At 39.5% G+C, this 20,600-nt stretch overlaps 1 protein-coding gene across 1 annotated transcript in view; it reads right to left on the bottom strand.

Moving 5' to 3' along the window:
• Positions 1-16,068, bottom strand: part of RIMKLB (ribosomal modification protein rimK like family member B) — a 45,347-nt gene extending 29,279 nt beyond the window's left edge. The window contains exon 1 of the mRNA XM_028119767.2: positions 15,894-16,068. Coding sequence (XP_027975568.1) covers positions 15,894-16,068 — 175 coding nt within the window. The remainder of the gene's footprint in view (positions 1-15,893) is intronic.
• Between the last annotated feature and the right edge of the window lie 4,532 nt (positions 16,069-20,600).

Genomic DNA, 20,600 nt, shown 5'->3' with positions numbered 1-20,600 from the left:
ACTAGATACTATTTCATACCCACTAGAATAGCTAGAACCAAACTGACCATTAACAACTTTTGATAAGTATGTGGTTATAAGAGAAACATTTCGGGCAGCTGGCTCAAGTCATGATCCCAGCATCGGGCTCACTGCTCAGCGGGGTACCTGCTGCTCCCTCTACCCCTCCCCCCTGCTCACGATCTCTCTCTCTCAAATCAATAAAATCTTTAATAATTTAAAAAATAAAAAGCTTTAACCACTTCTTTGGTCACTAGGAAAAAAGGGAATTTCCTTAACTTGGTAAAGGTTATTTGCCAAAAAAATCTATAGTAAATGTCAGGTTTATTTACTGGAATAAATTCACAGCACTCCCTTTAAGATCAAGCAGAAGAAAACTGTCATCATTTGCAGACATTATTTGCATAAGATACTCTCAAGCATCAGGGGCACCTGGGTGGTTCAGTGGGTTAATCATCTGCCTTCAGCTCAGGTCATGATCCCAGGGACCTGAGATCGAGCCCCATGCTGGGCTCTCTGCTCAGCGGAGAGTCTACTGCTCCCTCTGCTTTTCCTCCCTCTGTCAAATAAATACATAAAATCTTGAAAAAAAATAATCTAAAGAATCAAATGAAGGAAAAAACCAGGAGAGAGTATTTATAGTATACCACTTTATATGTAGGAAAAGAGAATATGACTACATTCCAAGATCAGAAGACAGATTGCCTGATTCTAAATCTTGACTCCACCACTTACAGCTTTATGATCTAGGGTAAAAAAACATTTAACCAATCTAGGATTCCATTTTCTTATTTGTAAAACAGAAACAATCAGTACCAACCTCGTGGGATTACTGCCAGGATCAAATGCGTTGATATTTATAATAAGCTTTGTATATTGCTATATAAGTGTTTGTAAAAAATATATATAATTTTATAATTTCAACTCTAAGACCTCGGACTAGTATTCTTTACCGAAGTTTAGTAACTACACTCACTACTACTCTAAGTTCCATGGTGACTTGTCACTTGGGTACCCCTCACAGAAGTCTTCAAGAATCAGAACATCCAGGGTGCCTGGGTGGCTCAGTCAGTTAAGCATCTGCTCAGATCATGATCCCAGGGTCCTGGGAACGAGCCCCATATCAGGCTCCCTGCTCAGCAGAGAGCCTGCTTCTCCCTCTCTCTCTGCTGCTCACCCTGCTTGTGTGCTCTTTCTCAATCTCTGTCAACTAAATAAATTAAAAAATCTTGGGGGGGGGATCAGAACATCCAATTTCACAAATACCAAAAGTACCGTGTGTACTCTGTGTAAGAGGCACCTGGCTGGCTCAGTCAGTAGAACATGTGATTCTTGATCTCAGGGCTGTGAGTTAAAAGTCGCACAAGGGTACGAGCATACTTAAAAAATAAATACAAAAATAATTTTTTAAAAATACTTTGCATAAACAGAAGATTATCGTGTTTTCCTGTTGCCAATTAATAACAGTATCATTTACTGAATACTTACTATCTGTGAGATACCATACCAGGGAATTTTATACACATCTAAAGTAATCCTGAGCACATTACAGAGTAGGCCTTTTAATTTTTTATTCCTCCTTGTTAGAAAGAGAACTTACCAAGAGATTTAATTTCCCAGCAAGTAAATGAAACCAGACAACCAATCTGACCAACTGCAAAAGGTTTAATAACTAGATCAGCCAGGAAAATTAAATCTAGGTAGTTCTAAAGCACAACCTCTTTTTTTATGTCACATGAATTCCCTCCAAATCTCTGGCTGTGCTAATTTACTAAGCAGCATGATAGCTGGAAGACTTTTCAGCAGCAATATATGGTTAAGTTAGACCTATAGTCCCAGATACTAGAAAGCGCCTGAATTTTATTATTTGCCTTGAAAAAAGAATTGGGATATTTGAACTCATTTATTCCTTTAAGTTCCTCCAATTCCTTCAAAAGGCCATTCTAGTCTTCCATTCCAAATTCCTCATACTTTCTTAAAAAGGTTTTCTGTGGCAACACCTATCATTCCCCTGAGCTTTATCCTCAATAAGACCATGGTTCAAAGTAAATAAAGGTAACTACTTAATCACCATTTTGAACACTATGTATCATGGGTTATTAGATTACCATTCTGGAATCGTACTAATTTGATTTCTATCCTATCTATGCCAAGTAATCAATTCTCGGAAGGTCTACCACCTGCAATACTTTCTCGGGAATTAATTTCTGCATTGGTTAAGATTATCTGATTTGTAAGAAACTATCTCTAGTTAAGTTGAGCACGAAAAAAAAATGGATGGATATAGGATTGTGCTTAGAACTAAAAAGAATGATGACAAAACAGGCACAGAAAAAAGAGAAGGGCCATTCTGGGAATCTAGGACCAAGATAGGACCTAGAATCCTAAGTGCCATTGTTAAATTTCAAATATTCTCCTTCTATCCTTGAGTCAAAGTGCTCAAATTCAAAGGGAAGAGAGGATGCCTGGGTGGCTCAGTCGGTTGAACACCCAACTCTTGATTTTGGCTCAGTTCATGATCTCTGGGTTGGGAGATCAAACCCCACATGGGGTTCTGAGCTCGTTGTGGAGTCTGCTTGAGATTCTCTCCCTCTCCCACTGCCCCACCCCGACTTGTGCTCTCTTTCTCTAAAATAAAAAAAACCTTTAACGGGGGTGGGGGAGGGACACCTAGGTGGCTCAGTCAGTTAAGCGCCTGCCTTTGGCTCAAGTTATGATCCCAGGGTCCTGGGATCAAGTCCCGTATTGGGCTCCTTGCTCAGCGGGGAGCCCGCTTCTCCCTCTGTCTGCCACTCTCCCTGTCTGTACTCTCACTCTCTCTCTCTCGCTCGCTCTCTGACAAATAAATAAAATCTTAAAACAAACAATCAAGATGGGGCAGGGGAGAAGACTAGCTTGACTAACAAGGGGCAATGCACCACTAACTTACAGTCTCACCAAGACTGTGAGGGAATTTCTCAAAAGGAAATCCATGTGCTGTTTGTACAAAAGGGCGGGGGGGGGGGGGGCGGGAAGGATACATACTGAAGGCCAAGAAACAAGAATGCACCATAGGCCAAGAACTGAACTAGCAACTTTATCTACATTTTATGTAGTCCACATTATTTAATATTTGGTAAGACAGTTTTGGTTATCTTTAATAAATATAGTTCAGGGGCACTGACCAGGGATATTCAACGTCTTCATCACTATCTCATCCTACATCATAACCAAGGGAATTATTTTGACATGGCATCTCTATAATTAAGAACCTGCTTTTTTACTTGCAAGAATATGATATCTCTTAATTTATCTCACTTCTCTGTAAATTATCACTGTTAACTTTTATTCATATGAACATACATTATACACTCATACCTTAATTTATAATATTCAACATCACATATAAAAACTAGACCTAGATCCCTAGGTCTAGTTGATCCCTAAATCAGAAAGAGTTTAAAGCATTAAAGGTACAACTAATCCAATTGTTTCACTTTCCTGAACTACTTTGGAAAAGGGATAGGCAATTGCTCTGATTTCCGACTGCTGTAGGTACTTGGTGCTAAGAAGACAGAGAAGATAAAATTTGATACAAGTATCTCACTGGAGAATTAATAAACATCCAGACCAATTTAGCATGGAGACTAAACATAATCAACGCTCCCAACTATTTTGATAACAGGAATAGGGGGCCTGAGCTCAAACAAGAAAAGATATTTTCTTCCTGATGACTAAAGACATTAAAGGTTTTTCCTTTGAATACTCAACTTATTTTCTGACTTAAGGAAATACTCAACTGTAAATCTCACTGTCCAGCTGGGTTTGGAATCACAGTCCAAATTCCTAAAAGATTAAGCAGAAAAGTGACTCAACCAGGGCCATTTGTGGTCTAATATTAAAATGCAAACAATCACACTGGAGAGGATACTGGAAAAGGACACACTAGTACAAACTTTCTGGAGGACAGTCTGGCAACAAACAGTGATTCTCTCCTAGAACTACATAAGAGCAAATCATATATTCTTCCTTTCACTGTACCCCTGACCCCTGGATAATACCTACTCATCCTTCAGATTTTAGTGTCACTTCCTTAAAGAGGCCTTTTCTAACCTTTCAATCTTAATTAGATTCCATTGGGGGAACCTGGCTGGCTTAGTTGGTAGAGCATGCAACTCTTGATCTCAGGGTTGTGGATTCAAGCCCCATGATGGGTGTAGAGATTATTTAAAAATTTTTTTAGGGGCAGCTGGGTGGCTCAGTTGGTTAAGTGACTGCTTTCGGCTCAGGACATGATCTCAGGGTCCTGGGATCGAGCCCCGCATCAGGCTCCCTGCTTGGCGGGAAGCTTGCTTCTCCCTCTCCCACTCCCCCTGCTTGTGTTCTCTCTCTCTCTCTGTTGAATAAATAAATAAAATCTTAAAAAAAAAAATTTTTTTTTAATCTTAAAAATAAATAAAAGTAGATTCCATTGGTTCCATCTGATTCTACTGATTCCATTTGATTCCCATATCACACTTTACTTTTCTACCACTTAGTGTGTAATTATTTCTTTGGCTTTTGTATAATGTCCATGTCTCCCACTTAACCTTAAAGAGGCCATGAAGCACTTAGAACAGGGCTATTTTGCTAACTCTGTATCTCCAATACCTAATATCTTGGCACACAGGTGACACTCACTGATAAGTAAAAAAAAATTTAGAGAACAGTAGGTATGTTATAATTCATTTATGTGTATGTGGTTAGCAGTGATCTACGGATGGTAAAAATATCAAATGATATTTGCTTTAATTTTATATTTCAGTACTGTTTATGTCACTTTATAATTAGTAAAAATATAAAGCTATTAGTATTTTTAAAAAGAGAAAAAACAAGATATATGTGTCTAGTGCTATGCTTCATATATAGTACTACTCTCAAACTATTCCCTTCTCTTTCTTTAGCAATTAAGTAAGAGGAAACTTCCAGGGGAAAATCTTGAGAATAAATTAAAATGTTTCAAATATATGAAATAACTAAGTGTTATTTGAGGATAGCTTTATTTACTAATGCAACAATGGGGGGAAAATGCCAAAGAGTGGGTATTAGCCCAATAAATTAGGACCAGCTGAGGTGTCACTGACAGTACAGTACCTGCTTCAAATAACCGAATCAACTTCATGAGAGCACTATAACATGGGTGGGGGGATGGGGGACGTGGGTGATAGGTTTATGTCTATATTAAAATGAGATAATTTATAAATCTAGAAATTAAAACCAAACAAAGTAACACAATATATCTAAAAGCAAACTGATTTCTTCTTACAAAACCATTTTTAAAAATGAGAAAAAACTAGGAGCGCCTGGGTGGTTCAGTCGTTAAGCAGCTGCCTTCGGCTCAAGTCATGGTCCCAGGGTCCTGGGATGGAGCCCTGCATTGGGCTCCCTGCTCCGTGGGAAGCCTGCCTCTCCCTCTCCCACTCCCCCTGCTTGTGTTCCCTCTCTCGCTGTGTCTGTCTCTGCCAAATAAATAAAATCTTTAAAAAAAAAAAAATGAGAAAAAAACTATAGACTCAAATTTCCAGACTCAACATCTTCTAGAGACAACATGTGAAAAGATTACAGATTGTTTCAGGTATGAAATGAGTTCTGGAGAATATAAATCGAGTTGTTACCATCTCTTCCTAAAGAAGACAACAAAGGTCTTCATGGGTAAAGTATAAAATCACAGGGTCACAGCAAAGGTTATATAATTACATATAGCTCTCCCTTTAGAAAATGGTGCCATACCATATGTCCTTTATGTCAAATTTTATCGAGTAGGTATTTCAGTATGTATCTCAAAGGAATTCTGGGGTGCATAAGTATTTCATAACTAGGCCACAAAAAGCACTAACCAAAACAAAAATGAATATTGGGCACCTGGGTGGCTCAGTCGGTTAAGCACCTGCCTTCAGCTTAGGTCACAGTGTTCCAGGGTCCTGGATCAAGTCCCATGTCGGGCTCCCTGCTCTGCAGGGAGTCTGCTTTTTTCCCTCTGCCCCTCCCCACTCATGTTCTCTCTCTCTCTCAAATAAATAAAATATTTAAAAATAAAAAAATATAAACTGTACCTAATTAAAATTAGGAACTTCCACCCACCAAAAGATTCCATTAACAGAATGAAAAGACAAGCCACCGAGTGAAAAAAAATATTCACAATACATATATCCAATAAGAGATTTACTCCCCAAATAAAATACAAAACAAAAACAAAAAGAGAACCGCAATAAAAAATGACAATAGAGGGGGTGCCTGGGTGGCTCAGTCACTTAAGCGCCTGCCTTTGCCTCAGGTTATGATCCAAGGCTCCTGAAATTGAACCCCAGATGGAGCCCCACATTGGGCTCACTTCAGCAGGGAGTCAGCTTCTCCCTCTCCCCCCTACTCATGCATGCACACATGCGTGCATGCTCTCTCTCACTCTCTCTCTCAAATAAATTCTTTTTTAAAAAATGACAACAGAGGGGGTGCCTGGGTGGCTCAGTCGGTTAAGCGGCCGCCTTCAGCTCAGATCATGATCCCATGGTCCTGAATAGAGCCCCGTGTCGAGCTCTCTGCTCAGCAGGGAACCTGCTTCTCCCTCTCCCACTCCCCCTGCTTGTGTTAGCTCTCTCACTGTCTCTCTGTCAAATAAATAAAATCTTTGGGAAAAAAAAAAAAAGACAACACAGATGATTCTGGGAAGAGTGGAGTAGGGTGCATGAGGAATCGGTCTGCCACCCCTAGACTTTTACTGCAGTGGCAAAATTTGTCATATATAACTGTTTTGGAGCTCCCAAGTCTGCTGAGGGATTGCAACTTTCAGGAAATAACTAGAATGGTAAAATGCAGTGAATTTTGGTCAATTTCAGCTCTTAAGCACAGTAGCACTATCCATCCCCCACCCCTAAGGCACACTATGCACCTGTTCTGGGGCAACTGACATACCTTGCAGGAACAGGGTTCACTAAAAGGTCCCTGTCCTTCAAATACACAGACCTCTCCTCTGATGCCTGGTTGCAGCTTCTAATCACAGAGCTGCAAACAAGGAGGCCAATAGCCATCATTGTTTAACTACCCTACCCATTATAATAAGCCCCTCCCCTTCCAGGTGAAGTGACTTCCAGGGGATTTCTTCCTTCAAATATCCTCTCTGCTCCCCTATGTCTTGTCATTTTCCCCTTTCAGGACCCAGACATGAAAGACCAGTACGTTAAAAAAAACAACTGCATATACGGGAAAAATTACAAAGTGACTGTGCATAACTAAGGAAAGGTTTAGGGAAGTCCTGAGAAGACATTCAATTTACAGCCCAGGCTAATCTTCAGGACCGGGACAGCCTACAACAATCAAAAAACAAACAGTAAACAAAAAATACAAACCCTGGGGAAGAAGGAGAGTCTGATTTCCAGAGTTACCACATTATTAGATTCAAATGTGCAATATTCAACAAAACAAAACAAAAACTCACAAAGAAACAGGAAAGTACAGCCATTCAAAGGAATAAAATAAATCAACAGAAGACAAGGAAGTTAAAATAACTGTCTCAAAGATGGTAACAGAACTAAAGAAACATGAGAAGAAAATCAAGAAAACCATGGGTGAAAAAAAAAAGGAAAAATCAATAGGAAAAAAAACATAGACACCGAGGAGTAACTGTAGACTGAAAATGAAAAGTCCAATAACAGGGCGCCTGCGTGGCTTAGTTGGTTAAGCGACTACCTTCGGCTCAGCTCATGATCCCAGAATCCTGGGATTGAGCCCCACATCAGGCTCCCTGTTCCTTAGGGAGCCTGCTTCTCTCTCCCTCTGCCTGCAGCTGCCCAGCTTGTGCTCTCTGTCAAATAAATAAAATCTTAAAAAAAAAAAAAAAGTCCAATAACAGAAATGAAAAATTCACTAGATGGATTCAAAGGCAGATCTGAGCAGACAAAAAAAAATGACTAAACTTGAAGAGACATTTGTATTGTTGGGAGTCTGGAAGTGAGGGAGAGAACCAGAGAGTGCATGGGATGGGAGGTGGGTGGGAAAGAAAGGGGAAAGAGGAAATAATGGCTGAAAACTTCAAGCATTTGATGAAAGACATGAATATAAACAAACAAGTAGCTCAATGATCTCCAAGTAAGATGAACTCAGGCTCAGGCTAATCAAACTTTTAAAACCCAAGACAAAGAATATTGAATGAAGCATGAGCGAGACATATCATCACATACTAGGGATCCTCAATCAAATTATCAGCAGACTTGTCATCAGAAACATTGGAGGCCAGAAGATCGGGAGCCAATATATTCAAAATGCTAAAAATAAACTATCAACCAAAAATCTTATATCCAACAAACTGTCCTTAAAATATGAGGTGGAAACTAAGACACTGCCAGAAAAACAGAAGTTGAAGGAATAAATGACCACTAGACCTGTCGTGCAAAAAATGTTCAAAGGAGTGCTGCCAAGGTGAAATGAAAGGACACTAGACAGTAACTCAAAATCATACAGAGAAATAAAGATCTCAATAAAGGTACACACATGAGCAATTAGAAAAGCTAGTATTATTTTAACAATGGTCTGTAACCGTAGTTTTTGTTTTCTATGACAACGGAGACTAATACATTTAAAGAAAAAATTAAAGTCATTAGTTTAACAGCAAGTATTACTGTAACTGGTTTGTAACTCCAATTCTTGTTTTCTATATAACCTAGGAGACTAATGCATTTTATTATTTTTTTTAAAGATTTTATTTATTTGACAGAGAGAGAGAGACAGCGAGAGAGGGAACATAAGCAGGGGGAGGGTCAGAGGGAGAAGCACGCTTCCCGCGGAGCAGGGAGCCCGATGTGGGGCTCAATCCCAGGACCCTGAGATCATGACCTGAGCTGAAGGCAGTCGCTTAACCAACTGAGCCACCCGGGCGCCCTGAGACTAATGCATTTTACAAAGATTGTTTTTTGACATAAAACGTATAAAGATGTAATTTTGTGACATCAACATATAAAAGAAGAACAAAGCTAAAGGAGGAGAGGGTTTTTTTTTTTAGATTATTTTATAGAGAGAGCAATCAATAGAACGAGGGGAGAGAGAGAGGCAGAAAGAGTGAATCTTAAGCAGACTCCCTGCTGTGCATGGAGCTTGACACAAGGCTCGATCTCATGACCCTGAGCCAAATTCAAGAGTCTTGATGCTGAACCGACGGAGCCACCTAGGCGTCCTTAAAAAAATTTTTTTCAGTTAAGTATAGTTAACACACAATGTTCCATTAGTTTCAAGTGTACTAGATCTTTGTTTCCTTAAGGTGATTTCTGGAGATTTATTTTGGTTCTCTGATTGGACCACGCTTCCTTGTCTCTCTCTATGCTTTGTTATTTTTTGTTGGTATTTGGGCATTTGAAAAAAAAAAGCCACCATTCTCCATCTTTATAGACAACTTCCACCAATCTCTTATGGGGGGGTGGAGGCTGAGATGGCAGAGAGAATCTTAATCAGGCTCCATGTCCAGCACGTGGACCCAGACACGGGACTTGATCTCACAACCCTGAGATCATGACCTTAGCCAAAATCAAGAGTACGACACTTAACTGACTGAGCCACCCAGGCACCCCTCAAGCAGACCAATATTGATATTATGAAAGTCCCAGAAGAAAGAGAGACAAAGAAGCAGAGAGTCTGACAAAACGACTGACAATTTTCCCAATCTGAGAAAAGAAATGGATATCCATATTCAAACAGCTCAAAAAATTCTAAGTAGGATGAACTTAAAGAGACTCACACTGAGACACAAAATCAAACTAAAAAGTCAAAGACAGGGGCACCTGCCTGGTGCAGTCAGTTAAGTGTCCAACTCTTGGTTTCGCCTCAGGTCCCGATTTCAGAGTCGTCAGATCGAGCCTCACATTGGGCTCCACACTCAGTACAGAATCTGCTTAAGATTATCTCTCCCTCCCCCGTGCACGTGTGCACACGCTCTCTAACAAACAAATCTTTAAAAAAAAAAAAAAGGCAAACAGAAAAAAAAAATCTAGAAAGAGGAAAGCAATTTATCATAAACGAAGAAAGAGGAAAGCAATTTATCATAAACGAAGGAGTTCTCATAACATTTATCAAAATATCTCAGCAGAAATCACACAATAGTGGGATGACATATTCAAAGTGCTGAAATAAAAAAAGTAACAAGACAATATATCCAGCAAAATTGTCCTTCAAAAATTAAGGAGAAATAAAGGTTTTTCCCAAATAAAGAAAAGCTGAGGAGTTAAATCACCAATAGTCTGGCCTTACAAGAAATGCTAAAGAGTCCAAGTTGAAATAAAAGTGCTACAAGGCAGGGGCTCCTGGCGGGGCTCCTGGCTGGCTCCATCATTAGAGCAAGTGACTCTTTTTTATCTGAGGGTTGTAAATTCAAGGCCACATTGGGTGTAGAGATTACTTAAAAAAGAATGCGGGGCGCCTGAGTGGCTCGGTTGTTAAGCGTCTGCCTTTGGCTCAGGTCACGATCCCAGGGTCCTGGGATCGGGCCCCCTGCTCTACGGGAAGCCTGCTTCTCCCTCTCCCACTCCCCCTGCTTGTGTTCCCTCTCTCACTGTGTCTCTGTCAAATAAATAAATAAAATCTTAAAAAAAAAAAAGAATGCTAGAAGGTAACACAAAAGCATAAAAAAATAAAGCTCTTGGGTACAGGTAATATAGAAATACATACAGAATCCTAAAATACTCTAATGGTAGTACATAAATCAGTGTTATTGCTGATATAGCATTTAAAAGTTAAAAGCATAGAGGGTCACCTGGCTGGCTCAGTTGGAATAGCATGCAACTCTTGATCTTAGGGTCCTGAGTTCAAGCCCCATATTGGGCCTAGAGCTTACTTTAAAAAAATAAAAAAGTTAAAAGCATACAAAATAACTATGCCTATAAAACTGTCAGTGGATACAAAATATAAGATGTAATTTGTGATATTATTAACACAAAATAAGGGGAAATTTATAAGGGTAGAGTTGATGTATGAATAAATTTATCACCTAAAAGAGATTAAAAGTATACAATGTATTACGTAATCTTCACAGTAATGATGAATAAAATACCTACAGAAGATACATACAGTAAGGAACTAAAGCATGCCACTACAACAAATTAACACAACAGAAAGGAAGGTTAACAAGAGAGGAAAAGAGACAAAATAGGTGTAAGACATACAGAAAACGATAAAATGTCTTGCTCAGGTTGTAGTCTCATAGGTCGTTGAAACTGAGCCCTGTGTCCCTCTCTGCACTCAGTGGGGAGTCTGCTAGAGAGTCTCTCCCTCTGCCCCTCCCCACATCTGTCTCTAAAAAAAATTCTAGGGCGCCTGGGTGGCTCAGTTGTTAAGCATCTGCCTTTGGCTCAGGTCATGATCCCAGAGTCCTGGGATCTTGCCCCACATTGGGCTACCTGCTCAGCGGGAAGCCTGCCTCTCCCTCTCCGCTCCCCCTGCTTGTGGTTCCCTCTCTGGCTGTCTCTCTCTCTCTGTCAAATAAAATCTTTACAAAAAAAAAAAAAGACACAGAGGGACAAAATGGACCAAAAACCAATGCCCAACTATATGTATCAACAAGAGACTCACTCTAGATGTAAGGACACTCAAAGGCTGAAAGTGAAAGGCTAAGAAAAGATACTTCATGCAGGGGTGCCTGGGTGGCTCAGTTGGTTAAGCGACCGTCTTCGGCTCAGGTCATGATCCTGGAGTCCCGGGATCGAGCCCCGCATCGGGCTCCCTGCTCAGCGGGGAGTCTGCTTCTCCCTCTGACCCTCTTCCCTCTCGTGCTCTCATTCTCTTTCTCAAATAAATAAAATCTTTAAAAAAAAAAAAAAGATACTTCATGCAAATGGTTACCAAAAGAGAGTTGAAGTGGCCCTACTTATAAGACAAAATAGGCTATAAGAGAAAAACTGGCACAAGAGATAATTATTATGATAAAAGAGTCAATTCACCAGGAAATTATAACAATTATAAATATGCAGGCACCCAATACAGCACCCACATGTATGGAACAGTAAGAGACCAAAGAGAGAAACGGACACTAACAATAAATGAAAAATTCAAACACCCTACTTTTAATAATGGATGGAGCAAACAGAAAATCTAATGAGGAAACAAAATAACTGGAAAACACTACAGATCAACTGGACCTAAAATATAAAAAACACTACTAACAACACAATCCTCATTCTTCAAGGGCAAATGGAATTTTCTCCAGGATCCATTACATCTTAAGCCACAAAGCAAATCTCAACAAATTTAAGAATACTGATATCATACTAAGTATCTTTTCTAGAAATGAAACTAGAAATTAATAACAAAAGGAAACAGAATTCACAAATATCTGGAAATTAAATAACACTTTTTTTTTTTGGAGGGGGGTGGAGAAAGCCAAAGAGAGAGAATCTCAAGCAGGCTCCATGCCCAGCACTGAGTCCGATACAGGACTCGATCTCACAACCCTAATATCAGGACCTGAGGTGAAACCAAGAGTCAGATGCTTAACGGACTAAGCCGCCCAGACACCCCTAAATAACACACACTTAAATAAGACAAAAGATGTCACAAGGGAAATGAGACATACCTTCAGACAAAAGCAAAATACAACATACCAAAACTTATGGGATGTGGTGAAAGCAGTGTTAAAAGGAAAGTGTACAGCTATAAGCATGAACATAAAAAAAAAAGCTCGTTAAAAAGAAAAATCTCAAATCAACAACCTTACACCATAAACAAGCGGAAGAACAAACTAAACCCAGTTAACAGAAAAAGAAAAAGATGAGAATTTACACAAATAACCTAAAAAGAAAAGAGAAAAACAGAAAAAAACAAACACTATCTTTTGGAAATATCAACAAATTGACAAACCTTTAGTTAGACTAAGGAAAAAAAGAGAGGTCTGAAATAACAAAAATTCAAAATGAAAGGAGATATTACAATGGACATCACAGAAATAAACGAGATTGTAAGAGATGACTATGAAAAATTATATGACAACAAATTGGATAACCAAGGAAAAAATGGATAAATTCCTAACAACATACAACCTAGTAAGACTGAATAAGAAACAAAAAAATCAGAACAGACATATTGAACCAGTAATCCAAAATCTCCAAGGAAAAGCACAGCACCAGGTGTTTTCACTGGTGAAGTCTACGAAACATTTAAAGAACAATTATCACCAGCCCATATTACAGACTCCCAAACATATGTTGTCACTCTTCTTAGGTATGTATGCAGGAGTGGGATGGATCCTGTGGTAATTCTACGTCCAACCTTCAGAGGAACTGCCAAACTTTTTCCCAAAGAGACTGCCACATTGTACATTCCCTTTATCAATGTAGGCAGGTTCCAATTTCTCTACATCCTTGCCAATACATGTTTATGCAGCCTTTGGTTTTCCAACTTTTAAAACATAGTAACACCTCTCCCTCTGACTGCTGCTCCCCTTACTTGTGCTGTCAAATGAATAAATAACATCTTTTTAAAAAATAAATAAAACGCAGAAGCATACACCATAAGCCTGTGAAACTGGTGCTTAGTGAGCTATGTACCACACTGGCCTTTAAGCCTCTTCTCACATACTTCAAGAGCATGGCTCCTAACACAATACAGTGTCCAAATTTCTGACTCCAATCTCAACAGTTTGTACATGCACTTATGCTGAAAAACTGTGAATTGTAAAAGAATGTGATAGATTCTGGATTTTATTTATTTATTTTAGAGAGAAAATGTGTGTTTATATTGGGGGGGGCACGTGCACACAAGCAGAGGGAGGGGCAGAGGGAGAGAATCTCAAGCAGACTCCCCCCGAAGCACAGTCCAAAGGGGCTGGATCCCAGGACCCTGAGCATCAGGACCTGAGCTGAAATTAAGACTCAGACAGCTTAACCAACTGAGCCACCCAGGTGCCCTAGATTCGGGATTTTAATTGGTTTGATCAGAGTATCTGTCATAGGTGCAGGGCGGGGGGGTGCAAAGTGACATCCATACCTTTTATAATTTACCAAAGTTATAACAATTTTACACTTATTTGTGTGATGACTTGATTAATGTTAATCTCAGCCTGTCTCATTCTGCACACCCTACCAATTAACTAGCACACAGTAAATACTTAAATTATACGTATCAAAGAATGGAACAGGCTCTATAGACCATATCTTCAGAATCTGAGTAACTAAGTGCTAGATCTAGGTGTATATATTAAAAAAAGAAAGCTTGACTAAAATAAAATACTGTGCATCTTTCCTGTAAAGGTAGTTACTATTTATACACTCAAATGAAACAATCTAGAAACAGTTCAGTTCTAAAGAAGTTATTTCTACAGTAATAATAACTTTTGATCCTAAATTAGCAATGAGGATCATTTATACTACAATGGGGATCATTCTGTTTTTCTATTAAGTCTTTGAGGTACATTAATTTACACATTAAAGATCTGCTGACAAAACAGTAACTGTTGAAAGGTAATGAGAATGAATTAAATGTCAAGAGGGCAGAGTAAAGAGCAACTGCTAAGGGGCACCTGGGTGGCTCAGTCGTTAAGCGTCTGCCTTTGGCTCAGGTCATGATCCCAGGGTCCTGGGATCGAGCCCCACATCGGGCTCCCTGCTCCACGGGAAGCCTGCTTCTCCCTCTCCCACTCCCCCTGCTTGTGTTCCCTCTCTCGCTGTGTCTCTCTCTGTCAAATAAATAAATAAAATCTTTAAAAAAAAAAAAAAAAGAGTAACTGCTAAGAGATTCTACCTACTTAAACTACAGGATCATGTTACAGGTAAGATTCTAGATCCATTAACTGCTGTATGAATGAAATTACCCTAAAAGCAGATTCACATACTCAATAATATTAATTCCCACAATAACTATCTCTCTCCATTTTATTGATGAGAAAATTAAAACACATGGTCTCATTATGATTCTAGACACAAAACAAGTTATGTAGAATCTATTTTAAGTGTTTGTCTTATACTTTAATACAATACTATCAGTAAACTATGAAGTATTTTCTGAAAGTTAATTAAAAATTTCATGTATATGCCACCATATGATGCTCCTTAACAGAAATGACCAATTTAGCTATAACAAGTCATAATTTTCCAAAGACGTAAAGACTCCTAAGTCAGATCAAAAGATTTTCTTATCTTTTTTTTTTTTAAGATTTTTTATTTATTTATTTGACAGAGAGAGAGAGAACACAAGCAGGCGGAGTGGGAGAGGGAGCCCGACGCGGGGCTCAATCCCAGAACCCTGGGACCATGACCTGAGCTGAAGGCAAACGCTTAGCGCCTGAGCCACCCAGGCACCCCAAGAATTTCTATATTTCTAAGATATCTTCCCCTTATAACCTTAAAACAAACATGAAATATTAAAAATACCAGACTTATCACCAATTGAGTCAAATCATTAGAACACTTCTATCCAGTAAAAAGAATAAAACTGTATTGGCATTTTATACTATACGCATAAAATATTTTATAAAGAAAATTAAGAATCACATGTGGAATTTGATGCATTTATAAAAAGGACCCCCATAAGGTACAAATTCTCTTATGAGCACTTTATAAACAAGGTCTTTTAAAATTAGACAGCAATAACAGGGGGAAAAATAGATCTTTAATTTCTCTCCCAACTATTTTCTACATAATAATAAGTTCAATAAATACTGATGTTTCCATTTCTTCCATAACACACAGATTTGGGGGGCCCAAAATATTGGGTGGCTCAGTCGGTTAAGTGGCTTGTGCTCTCTCTCAAAATCTTAAAAAAAAAACAAAACATATGCTAGATTTTAAGATTAGATGATACTTCGTAACAATAAAGCTAATAATTCCTTCCTCCAAACTATTCCTAAAAAATGTGGATTCAAGATACTCTAAGAAAAAAATCCATTAAATTACTTAGTATAGACTTACCCAGGTTTCCTTGCTCGATTGTCAGTACCACCTCATCCATCACCACGGCTCTAAAGTCCAATTCCTCCTCACAACATTTGGTCTTTAATGCTCGTAAAATCTCTTTTTGGGGATAGTCTTCCCTGATTCGACGATCTGTCAAAAACCACAACTTGGCTGCCACAGAGCTACACATCTTGATCTGCTTGGTCTTCCTTCTCCTGGATTATTTCCTCCTGAATGCAGATTCTTTCTACACAGAAAGACAAAATTCACATACAGGGTAAATAAAGAATTCTACTTACGGAATTTTATGTCTGTGGGGCTCCCCATACATATGAAATTAAATTTCATTTCCTCTTGTTAAAAAATACATCTATTTGGGGCTACTGGCTGGCTCAGTTGGTAGAGTGTGCAACTCTTGATTTGGGGGTCGTAGAGTTAGAGCCCCACATTAGGCATAGAGATTACTTGAAAAAATATATTAATGGGGAGCCTAGGTGGCTCAGTCGGTTAAGCGTCTGCCTTCGGCTCAGGTCATGATCCCAGGGTCCTGGGATTGAGCCCTGCATCAGGCTCCCTGCTTAGCAGAAAACCTGCTTCTCCCTCTCCCTCTGCCCCTGCTTGTGCTCTCTCTTTCTCTCTCTCTCTCTGCCAAATAAATAAAATCTTTTTTTAAAAAATTTATATATATATACATATATAAATGTTATAGTATTTATATATATATATATAAATGTTTAAAAAAGAAATCTAATTCTTGGCTTTCACACAAATGCTGTGATTATATATTAACTATACAAACAAATGAATAAGGTAATATGATGCCTTTTCCATTTCATTCAAATCAAAAATTTTTATACCACTAGAAATATAGAAACTCACAACTTCCCATGAAACAAAATTTCTCCATCTTCCACTGGAGAAGCTACCACTGCAGTTTTATAATTAAAGTAGATCACTCGGTAAAAGTCCCATTTTCTATATCATATTCAAAGTCATTCCCTGTATTCTTATATACTATCTAGGAATATACTTTAATCTCATCATCTACTTTTGGCTGATTTACTCCTTCCCCCAAAATGCAAATCCCTTGATATAAAATAGATGAGGCTGTAATCTTCAGTGTATCTGTACTTAGTTTTTTATTCAATTTTCTTCCCTTGTTATATTTGTGTATTTTATTACAAATACATTTATAGAAAATTTTTTTTAAAGATTTTATTTATTTATTTATTTGACAGAGAGAGACACAGCGAGCGAGGGAACACAAGCAGGGGAGTGGGAGAAAGAGAAGCAGGCTTTCCGCGGAGCAGGGAGCCCGACACGGGGCCCAATCCCAGCACCCTGGGATCATGATCTGAGCCGAACGCAGACGCCCAACGACTGAGCCACCCAAGCGCCCCCATTTATAGAAATATTTTAAATAATGAGACAGTAACAGCTGTATTACTAGGAGTATCAACACTGAAATCATTTATATACCTACTTCAATCAAAATAAATAGTTCAAGAATATGGGAAAAACAACCTTAAAAAAAACAATAAATGCTGGGGTCCATTCACTAAAATTTATTTGAGTCAGCTGATAGCATGCTCTTACTCAAGGTTTTTATGCTTACTTTAAATAGAATGTTTTTAAACGAACAGATTGTTTACTAGAATACAAAAAAGCACTTTCTTCCACAAATAGAGTGCTGCTTCTCAGAGTTTGCATCATGAGCAAGACAACAGTTGAAAATTTTCCTAAGGAGCAAAAAGTTACAAGTTTTTACTAACAAATGGTAACAAGTGATTTCAAGCAAAAAAAAAACAAAAACAAAAACAAAAAACTTTACAAAATTAAAATTCCTGAGGCCCCTGGCTGGCTCAGTCGGTACAGCATTTTAACTCTTATCTCCGGATCCTGAGTTCTAGCCTCATGTTGGGCATGGAGCCTACTTTAAAAAAAGTTCCTAATATCCCCCCAGATGACCTAGCAAACCTAACACAGAAAAAAGGACAAGGGTAAGAACTAGAGGAAGCAATGGCCATACAGATGGGCGGCTTCCAGCATCACAGCTGGAAATGGTCCCTCATGCACCATTCACACACTCTCCAGGGTCTCAGTCAGAAGGGTCTGCTCCATAGATGCACACGGTAAGACTAGAACATCATGAACCAGATGCACCACCACACACATACACACAGCCCCCACCCCAAACCTTAGGCTGCCATGCCTGCCACACTCACCCACCTGCCCCACAACCCAGGGTCTCAAGGCATCAATCACAGGAAAGCAGGGAAGGAATAAAATAACATGGGAGATACACACGAGTGTGACCTGTAGCTGTAGAAAAGCAAGGGAAGAGCTCTCAGATGTGGTGATGCATCAGGCCAAGACCCAAAGTAATCAGCAAAGGGATTGCTTGGTGCCCAGAGCTTCCTGACCCCTTGTGTTCTTGTTCCAGAGCTGTGGTCAAGAACATGACCTCTTAAAAAAAGAACATACCCTCTTAAGCCTTAGGCTAGATATGAATTGAAGATGTGGTCACTGAAAAGTCTCACTCAAAGGAAAAGCTCCACATAAGAAAAGTCACACCAGAGTACCTAATGTCTCCCCAGTTTCCCTTGAGAGGGGCACTATAAAAATGACCTTAAGATGTTTAGACCAAGTAGTTCTTGAAACACCCTGTCAATGACCTCCAATACTCTGAAGCCATCTTGGTGCCTTCCCTCACACTTAGGTCTTAAACATCTGTTCAATATGACTGAATCTCATTGAGATTTGTGTTGGGGCCACAGCAGTTGTGGCCCCAACACAAATCAGGATAGGATGTTAAAGCTACTGGCAACTGGGAAGTAGGAATGTTCGCCAATACTGGTATGTCAACTTGGGGAAAATGCCCAGGCCACATTAACACATGGTGTTTTCAATGATTCTATAATCAGACAATAAAAACTCTCCTGGGGGCGCCTGGGTGGCTCAGTGGGTTGAGCGACTGCCTTCGGCTCGGGTCATGATCCTGGAGTCCCGGGATCGAGTCCCGCATCGGGCTCCCTGCTCGGCGGGGAGTCTGCTTCTCCCTCTGACCCTCTTCCCTCTCGTGCTCTCTATCTCTCATTCTCTCTCTCTCTCAAATAAATAAATAAAATCTTAAAAAAAAAATAAAACATAACCACAAATTGATTAAAAAAAAAAACACTCCTGGGCTGCAATCTCATGTAGCTGTGCAGCAACTCCTGACAGATGATGCACAAGAGCATCATGGCTGCAGCTCTGATACCCATGCTTAATCTTTGGGTGTTTCCACACTGGTATGAATCAACTGCAAGTTCAGATTAGCCTCCCCATCTCCTTTCATTTAAAAAAAAAAAAAAAACCACTATTTACTTATTAGAGAGAGTGAGAGACAGAGCGGGGAGGGGGCAGAGAGAGATGGAGAAATAAGACTCCCCACTGAGCAGGGAGCCTGATGTAGGGTTCAATCCCAGGACGCGGGGATCACGAACTAAGCAAAAGGTAGATGCTTAACTGACTGAGCCACCCAGGTGCCCGCCCCTCCTTTCATTTCCTCCCAATGGAGCAGCCCAATCTCTGCAAGGCTTTCATAGGGGATACTCGCACCCCAAGATCTAAAACTGGAGAAATGCTCTGCAGAAGACTCTATGAAAGAGGTAGACACTGTCTTGAAGAGGTCCAACATCAATGTCAATGATTGTGGTTCCTCAAACCCACCTAGTGGAAGTCAATATGGCAGGATCTGGGGATCATGACCTTGCCCAGCCCCGAGATTATCTTTGTTCTTATGGAATACATTTTCTTTATCAGCTTCAAAAGATTCTTATGTTATGTCTTCCTTTTCATGTAAAGAATCACAGAGGTATGCCCCACTGTATTCCAATGTACACCAAAGTAGACATTTCCAGGAAAAGGGCAAGTAAGCTTAACAACCTCCAGCTTGTTAATTACTGTTCCATTTGTGCTGGTATCTTCAAGTGACACCTGTCCAATTTTTTATCCATTATAATTTTACAGTGATCTCCAAAGACCAGTTTATTGCCAGAGAAACAAAGAGCACAACTCTCTCCTTCAACCAATGGTCCACTCCTATTTCTACAGGTAGAGGAGCAGCTGACCCTCCTCAGGTACCCAGGGTGGCTTGTCTATCAGGCTGCTCCACTGGGATTCACATCTAAGAATACCCAGGAAACAAGAGGTAAAGACTCTCCAACCACAAAGGCAGAGGCTCTGCATTCCCTCCCCCTCCCTACCCTAGCCCACCTCTATGGCCCTCCTGGACCTGGGAGGCCACCCTCCTGTGGGCCAGGTGAACAGCGGGCCAGCACCTCCTCCAACATATCTACTTTTCTATTTCTCCCATTCATGAACATCCACGGGAAAAAAAAACTGCTGTTAAGTCAAAAACATAACAGTAAACCTACAGTCCGAGAGACCAAAGTACACCAATAAAATGATAGTCCTGAGTCTTAAAAATAAAACATCAGATTATATTCACTATTTTAAAAGACAGTAAAGAGTCCTTTGTAAAAGTAAAATGGTTCCTTTACCCCCCTGCAAGGTATCAAGGAAAACAATGTACAAATATCAGATACCAAATAAATACTACTGATAAACTACTAAAGCAGTTTTTTTTTTTTAACAAAGAGACATTTGACAAAGAAAATTTTCATTTATATTAGATACAGTTTTCCCATGCAAACTTCTGGATACACACACCAATAAAAA

This window comes from Eumetopias jubatus, unplaced genomic scaffold (assembly GCF_037043125.1).
Source record: "Eumetopias jubatus isolate StellerSeaLion01/CBP00866 unplaced genomic scaffold, mEumJub1_p1.0 scaffold_8, whole genome shotgun sequence".
NCBI classification, from domain to species: domain Eukaryota; kingdom Metazoa; phylum Chordata; class Mammalia; order Carnivora; family Otariidae; genus Eumetopias; species Eumetopias jubatus.
This window is presented reverse-complemented; position numbering and strand designations above follow the sequence as displayed.